We start from the raw sequence: 14872 nt of genomic DNA on the forward strand, positions 1-14872 counted from the left end.
CTACCTAGTTAGGATAATGAAACGTCTGCAAGAAAACAAGACAGCTCAAGACAGCACCAAGGACTCCACAATTCTCCTCCTCCTCCTCCTGATCTCCACAAACCTCACTTCCATGTCCTTCATCTCCTCCTCTTCCTCCTTCACTCCTGTGTCTTTCATCTCCTCCTCCTCTTCCTTCTCTTCCTCCTCCACTTCCGTGTCTTTCATCTCCTCTTCCTCCTCCTCCTCCTCTCCACAAACCCCACTTCCATGCCCTTCATCTTTTCCTCCTCCTCTTCCTCCTCTTCTCCCCAGTCCCTACTAGCATTGATGATGCTACCTAGTTAGGATAATGAAACGTCTGCAAGAAAACAAGCCAGCTCAAGACAGCAACAAGGACTCCACAATTCTCCTCCTCCTCCTCCTCTCCACAAACCCCACTTCCATGCCCTTCATCTTTTCCTCCTCCTCCTCTTCCTCCTCCTCCTGCTCCTCCCGCCTTCCATGTCTTTTATCTCCTCCTTCTCCTCTTCCTCCCCTTCTCCACAAACCCCAGTCCCTACTAGCACTGATGATGCTACCTAGTTAGGATAATGAAACGTCTGCGAGAAAACAAGCCAGCTCAAGACAGCACCGAGGTGCCCTCACAGCTTGCCCAAATTCTCCTCCTGGCCCAACATCCTTGGAAGGTAAGGATGTTCAGAACAGCACTGAGCCAACAGACCTGGTGGATGCCTTGGCTAAATCAATGCCTGGCCCTGAAAATAACCTTGACCTCTTCCAGGGCGGAGGATCAAGCATCGGTTTTGCAACTTGGGCTCCGAGGGGGGTGGCCAATCCTCTAAACCAGCGTTTCCAACCAACCTCAGCCTCTTTAGAAGGGTGTGGCTGGCTGGGGGATTCTGGGAATGGAAGCCCACTGATCTTAAAAGTCACTGAAGTGGAGAAACACGGTTCTTAAGCCAGCTCCCCATGGACGTTGGACTCAAGGACAAGCCCACCATGGCCCCCCGTGGCAGGACCGAAGGATGGTACCTGTAGTGGAATCCAGCGATTCTATGAATTCTTCTGTGGCATCCCCCAGCAGGCCTCGCATGCGATAAATTATCCTCATGGGCTCGCCCTGTCCAGGAGAAAAAGGGGTTCTGGTCAGACAAGCACAGGAGAGGCAGAGAAATTTCCTCCAGGCGAGGCTAATGCCACCAAGGCAGAGTTCCTCAAACTTTTTTGGCTCAGTGGACTGGCGGGAAGCGGGGTGGGGGTGGAAGAGGGGAGGATGGTTCCGCATGAGCGGCGTGCATGTGTGCGCACTCAGCCCCTTTCGATTGGAGCACAAGCTCGCTTGCCGTTTGCGCAAGGGGAGATGCACGCTTGCACCCTCTCTCCTGCCATTTCCGCGGCCCGGTTCCAAACGGCGCAAGGCCGCAGAGGTGGGCCGCGGCCAGAGCGTTGGCGAGCCCTGCACTAACGGGCTTCTTGCCATCATGCCGGCAACTTCAGATTTCACACCATCCTTCTTCTTTCCACCAAAGAGCAGAGCCAAATGCAACTTCTGCAGCAGCAATTGTGTCCGGGTTCCAAGCCACATACCCACAGCACACAAAACTCCAAGGCAGGGAAGATTCCTCAAAGAATACTTTTATTGGATATGTCGTATTGGTGTTGTGGTTCTGTGCGGCCTGTGCAGACGGCAGCGGAATCGGAAAGTGGGGAAGAACGGGGACTAGTCCGGGAGTCTGGGGAGGACTCGGACGAGGGTCCTGTATCCGATGCAGAGATGGGGGCCAGGACCATCTGGGAGTGGGGTGCTGCCTTTGGAGCCTCTGGAGTCTGGCAGCAGCGAGGCAGAGGAACAAGGGGAGCCTGTTCCCAGGGTGCGTGTGCGCAGAGCTGCCAGAAGATAAGAGCAGCTGAAACAAAAGGGGTGACTCGGGAGTAAGGCTGGAAGGTGATTGCCCCACCCATAAAGCATAAAGGGCAGGCAAAGGTGACAAAACCTTTGCAGGAAGCAAAGTTGTTCATTCTGTTCAGATTAATCCTTGAAACTCCATGTGGACTTTGTACTTTGGTTGGTTTTTTTATAGTTCATTTGGCACTCTAGTTGTTGGCAGCAATTCAAAGAAGAGAAAGGTGGGTGCTTATCTCGGGGGACAGTTTGAGAGTCATTACGGGCTGGGAATGCACTTAATTCCCAGCGTTGAAATAAAACAGGAATTGTTGTAACTGAGCATGTGCTCGGAAGCCTTGGTCAGAACAATTGGCACAGGTTGTGAAAACTGACTCTGAAGATTCCCATGGTTTTCACCTAATTAAAAGTAAAAGTTTTGCCCCTTCCCCAAACAATCAGTCACATGGTCCAATCAAGGCGCTGTCTGGATGCCTGGTGACCTCACTCCTCCTTCCTCTGACCAGGTGTGAGAATGTCCTTGGTTCCCAAGAGAAAGTATTTTGTTTTGGCTACAAAACCCCAGCTATCTCTAATCCCCACCCACCCCCTCCCTATCCCTTCAGCTCCAGCGTGGCAACGCTGAAGCTCCACGATGGCTTCGGTTTAGCCAGCTTCAGGGTTGACACCGTGACGAGGATGTGGCGGCCGAGGCTGGCTCCTCTCCGTGAACGCGAGAAGCAATCCAAGAGACCCCAAAGCAAACCTAGAGAGAGGCGGGACGGGGAACGCGCTCCCCAACAGAGGGAGCTGCTTTGCCCAGCCCACAGAAATGACACAGGAGGCATCTTGGCTCGGGGGGCGGGGGGTGTCATACAAAACCCTCGGCAACGCCCGTAGGAAAAAGGCAGTAAAATCGCCCAAACTAGAACAGCTTGGAGCAGGAGCGGGCTTCAAAGATTTTAGCAAGGAGTTCTCTACCCGGTTGCTGGGTGGGCGTGGCCAAATTGGCCTCCTGCATCATGGGCTCCGGAGGCTTTCCTCGAGCCTCCAGGAGGGTGAAAACAGCCTCCCCGGGCTCCGGAGGCTCTCTGGCCGTCCCAATTTTCCAGGAGGCCCATTTTTCATCCTCCCTGCGTCTCCGTGCACGCCCTGCGCTTACCTGCACCCAAAATGGGCTACGTGGGGATTTCTGGGAGGGGAGGGGTGGGTGAGGCAGCCAGGAGTGAGGTTTGAGGTGTTCACCAAACTGAGCAGCATCTACTGGACCCCTGCGAGCCCCCAGCAGCCCCACCCCTGGGTTGGAATCCCCGGAAGACTCCGTCTCTTGGAAGGAGCCTGGATAGGCCGGGAGTGAAATCTGGATCTGTTGCCTTTTCTCTTCCGCTTCACCCAACAGAAACCAAAAGAGACTTTTCCACGCAGGGCAAGCTTGGCTCTCCGAAACGAAAGGAAAGGCACAGAAGGGGGACGTGTGACAGGTTAATTGGATTGGCACCTTCAAAAGAAGGGCAGAGAGAAGGAGGGAGAGAGAAATCTACTGATGAGAAGGAAACAGGGGTGGGTAGGTGGCTGGGAAGGAAAGTGACAATTTAATAAGCTTTTTGAGCCAAACTGGGTATTAGGAAAGTGGCAAGGCCCGGGGAAGGCCACGTTCTAACAGCTTCCCCCACGGAGACAAAGCGCGCCTCTTTCAAGTCCAGGGCCCCAGACACAGAGGGCGAGCTCCCCTTTTAAGATCCTTGAGGTCTGAACGGGGAAGGGAAAAGAATAGGGGGCCAGGGAAGTGGGTGGGTGGGGGGAAGAGAGTGCCGTTCCATCGAGACTTTATTGGAGGGGGCAAAGCCGGAAGAGTCAAGAGAACCTGTCAAGGAAGGCAGCCGCTAAGCCCGGCGTCGAATAAGCCGGCGCTTAATGTCAAGAGGAGATTTTGAGCGCAGCTGGGGAAGCCCCAAGGGGAAATCGGGGTCTCTGGAGCAGCCGCAGCAGCAGCAGCAGCCACCGTGAAGAGAGAGCCGGTCAAAGGCAAGGAGAGGAAGAAGGGAAAAAAACCATGGGCCTGGATGGAGACTTTTGGGGGAGCCACTGCTCCTTTCTAGTAAGGTAAGAGGGAGAGAACGGATGGGGAGGGGAAACCTCTGGGGTTTGCGAGGCGCCCTGCTGTTCAGACTTCTGAGAATAACAGAATAACAGAGTTGGAAGGGACCTTGGAGGTCTTCTAGTCCAGCCCAAGAACCTATACCATCTCAGACAAGTGGACTGTCCGGTCTCTTCTTAAAAACCACCTGTGATGGAGCAGCCACTATTTCTGGTGTCCAGCTGTCCCACTGGTTAATCGTCCTCACTGTTAGGAAGACGTTTCTCCTCAATTCCAGGTGGCTTCTCTCTCTCCTTGATCGGTTTCCATCCCTTGTTCCTTCTCCTCCTGTCCTCTGCTGCTTTGGAAAATAAATGCACCCCCTCCTCTTTGCGGCCGCCCCTCAAATACTGAAATATTGCTATCCTGTCCCCGCTAGTCCTTCGTTTCTCTCGACGAGCCAAACTCAAATCCTGCAACCGGTCTTCGTGTCTTTTAATCTCCAGGCCTTTAATCATCTTAGCTGCTCTTTCTCTCCGCTTTTCCCTAAAGCCTCCACATCTGTTTTGTAATGTGGGGAACCAAAAGAGAACGCAGGCCTTCAAGGTCTGGCCTTGCTACGGCTTTCATCCAGCGGTCCTATCCGTCCATTGCTTCTGGTTCGGCTACCAGGTGCTTTGGAGAAGAGGGTCTCTGGGTTGGCTCTCTTGTCCGCAAACTCTTTACAACTTGCCCCACAAGGGACAAGGGGTTGTTAAGGCCAGCTTTTAAAACCAACAGCACACCCCAAAGTTTTGCTGTGGGGGGAAGCACCCGTTCTTGCCAGCTATGGGCATCCGGAGATGAAGCAAGCTGTTGTGAAGTCAGAGGACGGTGCCGATTCTGAACGGAAGAGACTTTTACAGGGCAGCAGAAGCCGCCCAGCCTCTGTTCGCACGTTCCCCTGTTAGTTAAGAGGGAAACTCCAAAGCAGGCCAGGACGAGACAGCTTGTGGCTTGAGTGTTTTGTGTGGCCCTCACTCACACAAGGCCCTGTGTGTGAGCCCGTAAAAAAAAAACCAAAGGGTCCATTCTGCAACCAGAATTGAAGATAGCCGCAGCCCATCGTTGCCAGGAGCTTTCCACTGTTATTCCAGCGGGAAAAATTATTTTCTTAAGATTTAATGGATTAACCAGGAATGCTTTTAAACGATTGTGTATTATTCTTGTTGTTGTTATCGTTATCATTACGACTACTACTATCTGGCTTTGCATCAACAACCAAATAATATCGCAGCTTCTGGCAAAAAGGAACCTCTTCTCAGGGTTATCCAGCCTTGGTCATCCCTATTTGCTCTGCCCAACTCTCTGTGGCCCCCCTGCAGGAGTCCGCGGGCGCCGTTTGTTTAAAGTGGCTCAAAGTCAAGAGGGCAGTCACAACTGTCACAGCAATGAGAGTGTATCACAGTCAGAGTTACTTGTCCGATGTATTTGTGACGGCTGCGCCTTCCCAGGATCCCATGAATGCCCCCTGGGATTTTTCTCCCATCCAGTTTCACACAAGCAGAGTTAAGGGGTGGGGGACCAGGTTCACTCAACGACCGTATGATTCACTTAACATCCCGCAGTGATCTGCTGCCAACCCTGAAGTTGACTGAACTGCAGCCGTTTTCCTTTTTTGTAGCTTTCGAGGGAGGGTTTGTCTTCTCACAGCTTCAGGGCCAACATAGCCTGGAACGAAGGGGGCCAGGGAGGTGTGTGTGTGTGTGTGTGTGTGTGTGTTTGTAGAGAGAGATTAGCTGTGGAGCCATAGCCGAAATGAAATGCTTTCCCTGGGAATCAAGGACGTTGGTGCAGGTGTCCGAAGGGTGGAGTCCGAGGTCACCTAGCAACTGGGCTGGATGCTGATTGGACCCTGGGACTGGAGACTCTGAGGGGACGGGATAAAGTTTTACTTTTAATTGGTGGGAACTTAAGAGCCGGTTTTCCACCAGGAATGTGCCAATTTGATATGTCCTAATAAAAATGTTCTTTGAGGAATTTGCCTGCCTTGGACTTCTTACTGAATGGGATGTGTTATAGTGGAACCTCAGTGAAAGCTTCTGATCACGACCAAATTGGGTGAGGACCAAAAATTTGGGGAAAGCGTTGCTTCTGGTTGTGAACAGATCGTTGGCTGCCGAACAGTACGGCCGCGGCCATTTCTCTCCCGCAGCGATTTCCCCTTGCAGGCATGCGCAGAATTGTAAGCTGCGCATGCGCAGTCTCATGTCAGCTTTGGAAGCCATATTGAGACCAGATGCTCGCACACTGCCACATTTTGAGCCTGGGAAAATGGGAGGGGGGAACTTCTTGGAGTGTATGCCGTTAAGACATAACAACATTCTTTTTCTAAGTCAAGGTCATGTTGTTTCTGCACCTGGGTGAGGGGGAAGTCTCAAGTTGGGATGGATGGCGATTGGGGCATGTGTTGCGGTGATGGGTGCAGGGGGTGGATTTGTAATGTTTTACTTATTGCAAGGAAACAATGGGACTCCAGATGTGCCTGTTACTCTCAAAACAGAACTTTTGTTTGTCTGTCCCAGTGTTATTGGTTGGAGTGGAGGTTTTCTGGAACGTTGACATCTCACTTCTATTCGCGACCAAATCAGGTCATGTCCGAAATCCTGAAACGGATTGCTCCACTGTACTTGGAACTCTGACATCTGCTTAACAGCCATGGCGGGGGTGGGTGGTAAAATCAAGTGTGGCTCACTTAACGACCTCCTTGCTTAGCAACGGAAATCGGGCTTATACGTCGAGGAGTACTTGCAACCGAAACTTAAGGGTGGCGTCTATTGAAGAAAACCGCCAATGGCCTTAGCTAAGTGGAAAAGCAGCCTGGGACATGCAGGCAGTCCTCGACTTACGACCGCAGTGGGGCCCAACATTTCCTGTTGCTAAGCAGGGCATTGGCTAAGCGAATTTGGCCCCGTTTTATGACCCTTCTTGGCAGAGCTGTTAAGTGAATCGCCGCAGTGGTTGAGTTAAGTCACTTGGCCTTCACTCGACAGAAGGTCACTAAGAAGGGATACCAGCAGCCACCATAAATGTGAGTCGGCTGCCAAGCGTGTGAATTTGGCTCAGCCGAATGCCGCAGCAGTCATTAAATTGCATTTTTCCCCCCGGCCTCGTTGTAAACTTCGAACAGTCGCTAAACAAACCGTTGTAAGTTAAGGACTGCCCAGGGTCCTCCCCTCTGCTGCCTCTCCGGGCCCTACAGGAGGGGGGAAATCAAAGGGGACCAGAATCCCTTCTCAGTTCCCGTCTGTTTTACGGGGCTCCGTGATGGAAAAAAAAAATGCAGGCTTTTGTTCAAAAAACTGTCACCGCATTCAAAGCCGAGGCCATTTGGAGACACGCGTCTGAATGAATTAATCTCCCTGCTGCTTTCCCGACAAGCATGAGATTCTTTTGAACTCAGATGACAAGGCAGGGTTATTTTAACATATTCATTCCTAGAGGCTTTCTGGGGGATAATACCCAAAGTTTGGCACCGGGAGTTAAAAGCAAAGATATCAAGACTTCTAATCCCCTCCCGAAAATGCTCGCCTACAAAGGTATTTTTGAATTTTTGATAGCACACAGACGCGGACCCCTTTTCTCTTCCCTGGGATAAAATCAATCCCCGGATCCTGTTTATTGCCCAGGAAGGCCGTCTTAGCTAAGGCTTCCTAATGGGCCCGTAACTCTCTCCTGACATACCTAGATGGGCCCATCACACAACGGGCTAAGCGGCATTAGGAGGATTGCGGGGAAACAAAAAAAGGAGAAGGGGAGGAGGAGGAGGAAGAGGGGGAGGAGGAGGAAGGAGAAGGGGGAAGGAGAGGAAGAAGAGGAGGGGGAAGAAGAGGAGGAGGAGGAAGAGGAAAGAAGAGGAGGAGGAGGAGGAAGAGAAGGGGAAGGAGAAGGGGAAGGAGAGGAAGAAGAAGAGGAGGAAGAGGAGGAAGGAGAAGGGGAAGGAGAGGAAGAAGAGGAGGAGGAGGAAGAGGAGGAAGAGGAGAAGGGGAAAGAGAAGAAGAAGAAGAAGAGGAGGAGGAGGAAGGAGAAGGGGAAGGAGAGGAAGAAGAGGAGGAGGAGGGGGGAGAAGAGGAGGAGGAGGAGGAGGAAGAGAAGGGGGAAGGAGAAGGGGAAGGAGAGGAAGAAGAAGAGGAGGAAGAGGAGGAGGAGGAAGGAGAAGGGGAAGGAGAGGAAGAAGAGGAGGAGGAGATGGGAGGAGGGAGGAGGAGGAGGAGGAAGAAGAGGAGGAGGAGGAGGAAGAAGAGGAGGAGGAGGAGGAAGAAAAGGGGAAGAGAGGAAGAAGAGGAGGAGGAGGAGGAAGGGGAAGGAGGCTGAAGGAATTAAAGATGGAAAAAAGAGGTTTGTTTCAAGGTTGCTCCGCTCAGTGGGGATTTTGGTCAGCCGAAATTTCCCTGAAATGATTTTTAAAATTTTTCCGATAAACGAAGGTGGCCCTTCATCCATAGGTTTGCTAGGCCAGGGATCCCCTGATACACGGGTCAGGGCTCACCCCCGGGGCCGTGAGACGTTTGGAACCGGGTCACGGGAACGGCAGGAGAGTGAGCTCAGGCACATCTGTGGCAGCCCACACTCCAGAAGATAAAGGCTTAAGGCACAGAAGGATCTTGACAGACTTGAACATTGGGCGCTATCTAACAAAATTCAAGGGTGAAAAAAGTAAGATTCTACATTTAGGCAAGAAAAACCAAAATGCCACAGGTACAGCCTAGGTGGCACCTTGCTCAATAGTAGTAACGGTGAGAGAGACCTTGGAGTCCTAGTGGACAACCACTTAAATCTGAGCCAGCCGTGTGCAGCAGCTGCCAAAAAAGCCAACGCGGTTCTAGGCTGCAGAAACAGAGGGATAGAATCAAGATCACGTGAAGTGTTCCTAATAATATAACTTTATAAGGTAAGGCCGCCCTTGGAAGACCGCATTCAGTTTTGGTCGCCATGATGTAAAAAAAGAGGTTGAGAGTCTAGAAAGAGTGCAGAGAAGAGCAACAAAGAGGATTAGGAGGCTAAAACATAGGAAGAACGGTTGCAGGAACTGGGTATGTCTAGTTTGATGAAAAGAAGGACCAGGGGAGACAGGATAGCAGTCTTCCAACATCTCAGGGGTTGCCCCAAAGAAGAGGCAGTCAAGCTATTCTGCAAAGCACCTGAGAAGGCAGGACAAGGAGCAATAAATGGATGGAAACTAATCAGGGAGAGAAGCAACTTAGAACCAAGGAGGAATTTCCTGAGAGTTAGAACAATTAATCAGTGGAACAACTTGCATCTAGAAGCTGTGAATGCTCCAACACTGGAAGTTTTTAAAAAGAGGTTGGACAACCCTTTGTCTGAAGTGGTGTAGGGTTTCCTGCCTAAGCAGGGGGTCGGACTAGAAGACCTCCAAGGTCCCTTCCAACTGTGTTTATTCTATTCTATTCTATTCTATTCTATTCTATTCTATTCTATTCTATTCTATTCTATTCTATTCTACTCTACTCTACTCTACTCTACTCTACTCTACTCTACTCTACTCTACTCTACTCTACTCTACTCCATTCCATTCCATTCCATTCCATTCTACTCTACTCTACTCTATCTCCATTTGCTCAAACAGGTGAGTGTGAGCAAATGAGGGGCACATGTGCTCACACAAATGGGGATGCATGTGCACGCAGGTGGCCGCTGCTCACATGGAGCCATCTCCTCCCCCAACCCCTCCCCGCCGATCCACAAAACTGTTCCTGAGACAGGAAGTCTGGTCCTGCCAAGAATGTAATAAGGGTTAATGGAGAGGCAGTTTCTGTAAGCAACCCCAGAATGTTTCCTTCCTGCCTTCCTTGCAGGATTAGCCCAGTAATTTCTTCTAACAACCGGTTCTCCAAACTGCTTAGAACGTTAACAACCGGTTCTAGCGAATAGGTGCGAACTGGTAGAATCCCACCCTTGGGCGAAATCTTGTGTGTGGTGGGGGGGAAAGATGGTGGCCTGGACAGGGCAGAGGGAAGGGAGAGGCCGAAGGGAGGAAAGGACCCCTCACCTCGTTTGTCGGACACCAGACTTTCTTGTACACTTCGGCCACCGGGAGATCCAAGCTGATGATCTTGTTGTTCACCAGAAGCTGAAATAAACAGGAGGAAGAAAGGAAAAAAAAAAAAAACCCTCAGCGGGGTGGTGAACGAGGACGTCGGTTTTAAAATGGGGAAGGGCTGCTGCTTTTTGGAAGCACCCCTCTACCCCCATGATGGCAAACCTATGGCATGCGTGCCAGAAGTGGCACGCAGAGCCATTTTTGCCAGCACACGAGCTGTCACCCGGAACTGATCCACTGTGCATGCACACACACACACCCCAGCCAGCCAAAGATTGGGTATCTGCCACGTGCGCGGGGCTGACACGAACACGGGAGACGTACATGTGTGTGCAGGAGAGGCGGGGGCGCATGCATGCACAGAGGCGCACACTGCACACGGGGGATTGCGGTGCTTGTGCAGGGGGCTGCGCGCACATTGCATTTCGGACAGCCATCATTGCTCTACCCCAAGCACAGAAAGCCACCGCGGTGAACCCCAGGCTTCATAAAGGAAGGAGGGTGTGCATAAAATCTCACCACTACCCCTTTCCAAGCCTGGCCACCCGCTCCAGCTCGGTCCCGGCCTCCTCACCTCCATCCCGCTGTCGTCTTCCAGCAGAGCCACCAAGTCGCAGTCCTGGCAGATCTTGTTCTTGATGTCCCTCATCAGCGGGCCGATTCCTGGCTCGTTGCTGCTGTAGGGGTTCCCGGGCATCCGGCCCTGCAGGAAGTCCTCTTGCTGAGGGTCCTTCTCCAGCGTGACGAAGAACTCCGTCACTTCGTTCTCCTCCTGAGAGAGGTGGGAAGTTTGCAAAGTCCATGGTCTTTTTTTTCCCCCAAAGGTACGTTATAAGACAAGGGTTCTTCAAACTCGGCAAGTTTAAGACCTGTGGACTCCCAGAATTCCTGAGCTAACATGACTGGAGGAGGAATTCTGGGAGTGGAAGTCCACAGGTCTTCAAGCGGTCAGTTTGAAGACCCCCGGTATAAGGGAAGCATTTTAACACACACACTTCTTTGCTGCCCAAACATATCGATAGGCTTTTGGGAGTTGCCCTTGTGGTTAACTGAGAATATTTGGTTGTTGGCCCAAATTTATGAAGAGTTTGCAGCAGAAATTCAAGTCCAGAAAACACAGGCGCCTGATTCAGTGGCATCGTTAACTTCTTTATATAAATATAAACAGGTGAGTAAATGTACAACACTAAACAGCAGAGTCCAGGCAGAGGAGAGGAACAGTCCCAATTCAGTTCAGAGCAGACTAGTTTCATGTGGCGCAGGGGTTGGAGTGCAGTACTGCAGGGCTACTTCTGCTGACTGCTGGCTGCCACCAACGGCTGAGAGTTGCCAAGAGCCCCCAGACCTGCTGCCCCGTGGCCCTTCCTGGGTCACGAGAAAAGAGCGAAGGGCTGAAGCAGTGGCTCCCCAAATTCTTTAGGGGAGAGCTGAGTTAAAACACAGAGGGGGCCTTCAGCCAGTTCTGACCGGTTCTGGAGAACAGGGAGCGGAAATTTTGAATGGTTCAGAGAACCGTCAAGTACCACCCCTGACTGGCCCCACCAACCCCATCTCTTCTCTGCCTCCCATCGAGTCCCAGCTGATTGGCTGGGTCTTCTTTGGTTGCCCTGCCCAGGAGAACGGAGCTGGAAAGCAGGTTAGTGGAGTGGGGAGGGAATTGGGCTTTTGCAGTATCCTTCCCCTGCCACGCCCACCAAGCCACGCCCGCAGAACTGGCAGTAAAAAATTTTTGAATCCCACCACTGGTTAAACACCCTCTTTGGCCTCTCTGCTCTCACCTCCCCCCCAGCCAGGCAGGATCAGGGCCAGGTCCCCCCCCCCTTTACCGGGTAGATGATGCTGCAGAGCCTCTCGAAGATGAAGACGGGCGTCCGGTAGTCGTCCAGGCTGTAGCGCTTGGCGGTTTCGATGCAGACGGCCATGAAGGCCTTGGTCTCCGACTCCGTGCCTGTGGGCGAGTTGGATTTGAAGGGAGGAGGCTGGGGCTCACTGGGGGGGGTTGGGGGGGGTATGCTCCCCAAAGTGGCTCCTTCCCTGGGATGGGCCGATAGGGTTTGCCAGGGAGGCTATCAGACCCCACTCAAAGGAAAGAAGAAGCTCCACACGCCTTCTTTCCCAAAACTAAGAAGCTAAGTTGATTTTCCCTTTTGTTAAAAAAAAAAAAAAAAACACGAGCCTCGGTGGTGCAGTGGTTAGAGTGAGGCACTGCAGGGCTACTTCTGCTGACTGCCGGCTGCCTGTAATTTGGCAGTTCAAATCTCACCAGGCTCAAGGTTGACTCAGCCTTCCGTCCTTCCGAGGCGGGTAAAATGAGGACCCAGATCGTTGGGGGTCAAGAGGCTGACTCTAAATCTCTTAGAGGGGTGCTGTAAAGCACTGTGAATTTAAGTCTAAGGGCTATTCCTCCCTCCCTCCCTCTCCTTCCTTTCTCTCCCCCTTCCTTCCCTCCTTTCTTCCTCATCTTGCCCTTCCTTCCTTCCTTCCTTCCCCTTTCCTCTCCTTCCTTTCTCTCCCCCTTCCTTCCCTCCTTCCCCCTTTCCTCTCCTTCCTTTCTCTCCCCCTTCCTTCCCTCCTTCCCCCTTTCCTCTCCTTCCTTTCTCTCCCCCTTCCCTCCTTCCCCCTTTCCTCTCCTTCCTTTCTCTCCCCTTCCTTCCCTCCTTCCCCTTTCCTCTCCTTCCTTTCTCTCCCCCTTCCTTCCTCCTTTCTTCCTCATCTTGCCCATCCTTCCTTCCTTCCTTCCTTCCTTCCTTGCTTCCTTCCTTCCTTCCTTCCCCTTTCCTCTCCTTCCTTTCTCTCCCCCTTCCTTCCCTCCTTTCTTCCTCATCTTGCCCATCCTTCCTTCCTTCCTTCCTTCCTTCTTTCCTTCCTTCCTTGCTTCCTTCCTTCCTTCCCCCTTTCCTCTCCTTCCTTTCTCTCTCCCTTCCTTCCCTCCTTTCTTCCTCATCTTGCCCATCCTTCCTTCCTTCCTTCCTTCTTTCCTTCCTTCCTTGCTTCCTTCCTTCCTTCCCCCTTTCCTCTCCTTCCTTTCTCTCCCCCTTCCTTCCTCATCCTTCCTTCCTTCCTTCCTTCCTTCCTTCCTTCCTTCCTTCCCAGTGATTAGAATGTAATATTGCAAGCTAACTCTGCCCACTGCCAGCAGTTCAATCCTGACCAACTGGCTCAAGGTCGACTCAGCCTTCCAGTCTTCCGAGGTCAGTAAAATGAGGACCCAGATTATTGGGGGCGAGAGGCTGACTCCGTAAACGGTGTAGAGAGGGCTGGGAAGTACTGGGAAGTGGTATATAAATCTAAGGGCTATTGCTACCTTCCCTCCCACCCTCCCTCCTACTGGTTAGAATGCAGTATTGCGGGCAAACTCGGCCCACTGGCAGCAGTTCGATCCTGACCGGCTCAAGACTGACTCAGCCTTCTGTCCTTCCGAGGTGAGCAAAACGAGGACCCAGATTGTTGGGGGAAGCAAGAGGCTGACTCTGTCAAGCGCTTAGAGAGGGCTGTGAAGGCACTGTGAAGCGGTATATAAGTCTCAGGGCCCTTGCTATCTCAAGTAGAGAGAACATTGCTCCTTAGGCAGACTCTTCTTCTTTCTTCTTCCCCCACTGGCCGAACCAAGCCAATGGTGGCTCTCCCCCACCCACGCCATCTACCTGTGGTCATGTCTTCCAGCATCTCCAGCAACATGTCCTGGGTCTCGTCAATCAGCTTGGTGCGCTGCACCACCAGTTTCCGCAAGCAGAGGTAGCCGTTCAGCACCGTCCCCACCAGCCGGCTCTTGAAGTGGCGCTTGATGGACTCAACTTCCACAAAGGAGGACAGGAGGCCTGGCAGGAGAGGGGCAGGGATGGCCGCTGAGCCACAGGGGGCTGGCCGGGGGGCCCAGAGCCCAGGGAAACCCAAGGGGAGATGGGTGGGCATGGGGGGTGGGTGGGGGGAATCCCTTGCGGCTGTCCTACCGGTGATGCTCTTGAGAGCGTAGCCCTGCTGCAGGTCGGTGCTGAGCGTGGCTTCCTCCAGGGCCAGGAGACGGGCGATTTCCTGGAACAAGAGAGGTGTCCAGCCTTGAAGAGGCCCAGAATGGCCAGGAAGGAAGGAAGACGGACCAAAACTGCCCCCTGGGAGCGAGGGAGGCTGAGCATCCCACCCCCCAAAAAGGGGCTCCTTTTAACCGTCCAGAGTCTGAGCTAAATGTCTCAAGGAGCAAGCCGTGGCTTTTCCAGCTCTTTTGAGACTCCATTACCCATCTTCCCCGTCCGCTGTCCTTTGTTGGGACGAGCCAATGAATCCTCTGGAGGATCAACCAGATTCCAAAGCAGGGAGGGGGTTTTTTTTTACTGCTTCAAAACGGAGCCAGAGGGCCGGAGTCCCCTCCCACAGGGCTCCGTACCTTGGTGATCAGGTTGCCGATATAAGGCAGGACGCCCCTGGCTGCTAGGTAGACCTTCCAGCGGGCTGGCTTGATGAGCTTCTGGTAGAGGGCCAGGTACTCTGCGGCACACTCTCCCGCCACGCTCAGCTCGTCCAGGTAGCTGGCAGGAAGAAGGGAGGAGGAGGAGGAGGAGGAGGAGGAAGAGGAGGAGAAGAACGACGACATCCAGAAGTCAGAAAGCCGAAGGGGGGCAGTAGGGCCCCCCCCTTCCTCACCTGCCCTGGGCCTTACCTGGTCAGCAGGTCAAGGACTTGCTGCTTGCGGCTGGGGATGGTGGCCAGGGCTTCCACGATGGTGCAAGCCGCCTGCCGGGCTGCTTGGGTTGCTGGGGTGAACAAGACCTGGAAACGGGGGAAGGAGAAGGCAGGCGATGCCCCCTGGGCCCTCACGTGGCATGGATCCCGCCTC

General features: G+C 52.8%; 1 protein-coding gene across 1 annotated transcript in view; it reads right to left on the bottom strand.

Moving 5' to 3' along the window:
• Positions 1-14872, bottom strand: part of UBR4 (ubiquitin protein ligase E3 component n-recognin 4) — a 128616-nt gene that overhangs the window by 16879 nt on the left and 96865 nt on the right. The window contains 8 exon segments of the mRNA XM_087914818.1: positions 1015-1102; positions 9991-10071; positions 10616-10813; positions 11868-11989; positions 13686-13859; positions 13992-14073; positions 14423-14564; positions 14696-14805. Of these exon segments, the coding sequence (XP_087770944.1) occupies positions 1015-1102; positions 9991-10071; positions 10616-10813; positions 11868-11989; positions 13686-13859; positions 13992-14073; positions 14423-14564; positions 14696-14805 (997 nt within the window).

The sequence above is a fragment of the Pseudonaja textilis genome, chromosome 18 (assembly GCF_049901715.1).
Source record: "Pseudonaja textilis isolate UNSWEBS1 chromosome 18, rPseTex1.2, whole genome shotgun sequence".
In the NCBI taxonomy this organism is placed as follows: Eukaryota; Metazoa; Chordata; class Lepidosauria; order Squamata; family Elapidae; genus Pseudonaja; species Pseudonaja textilis.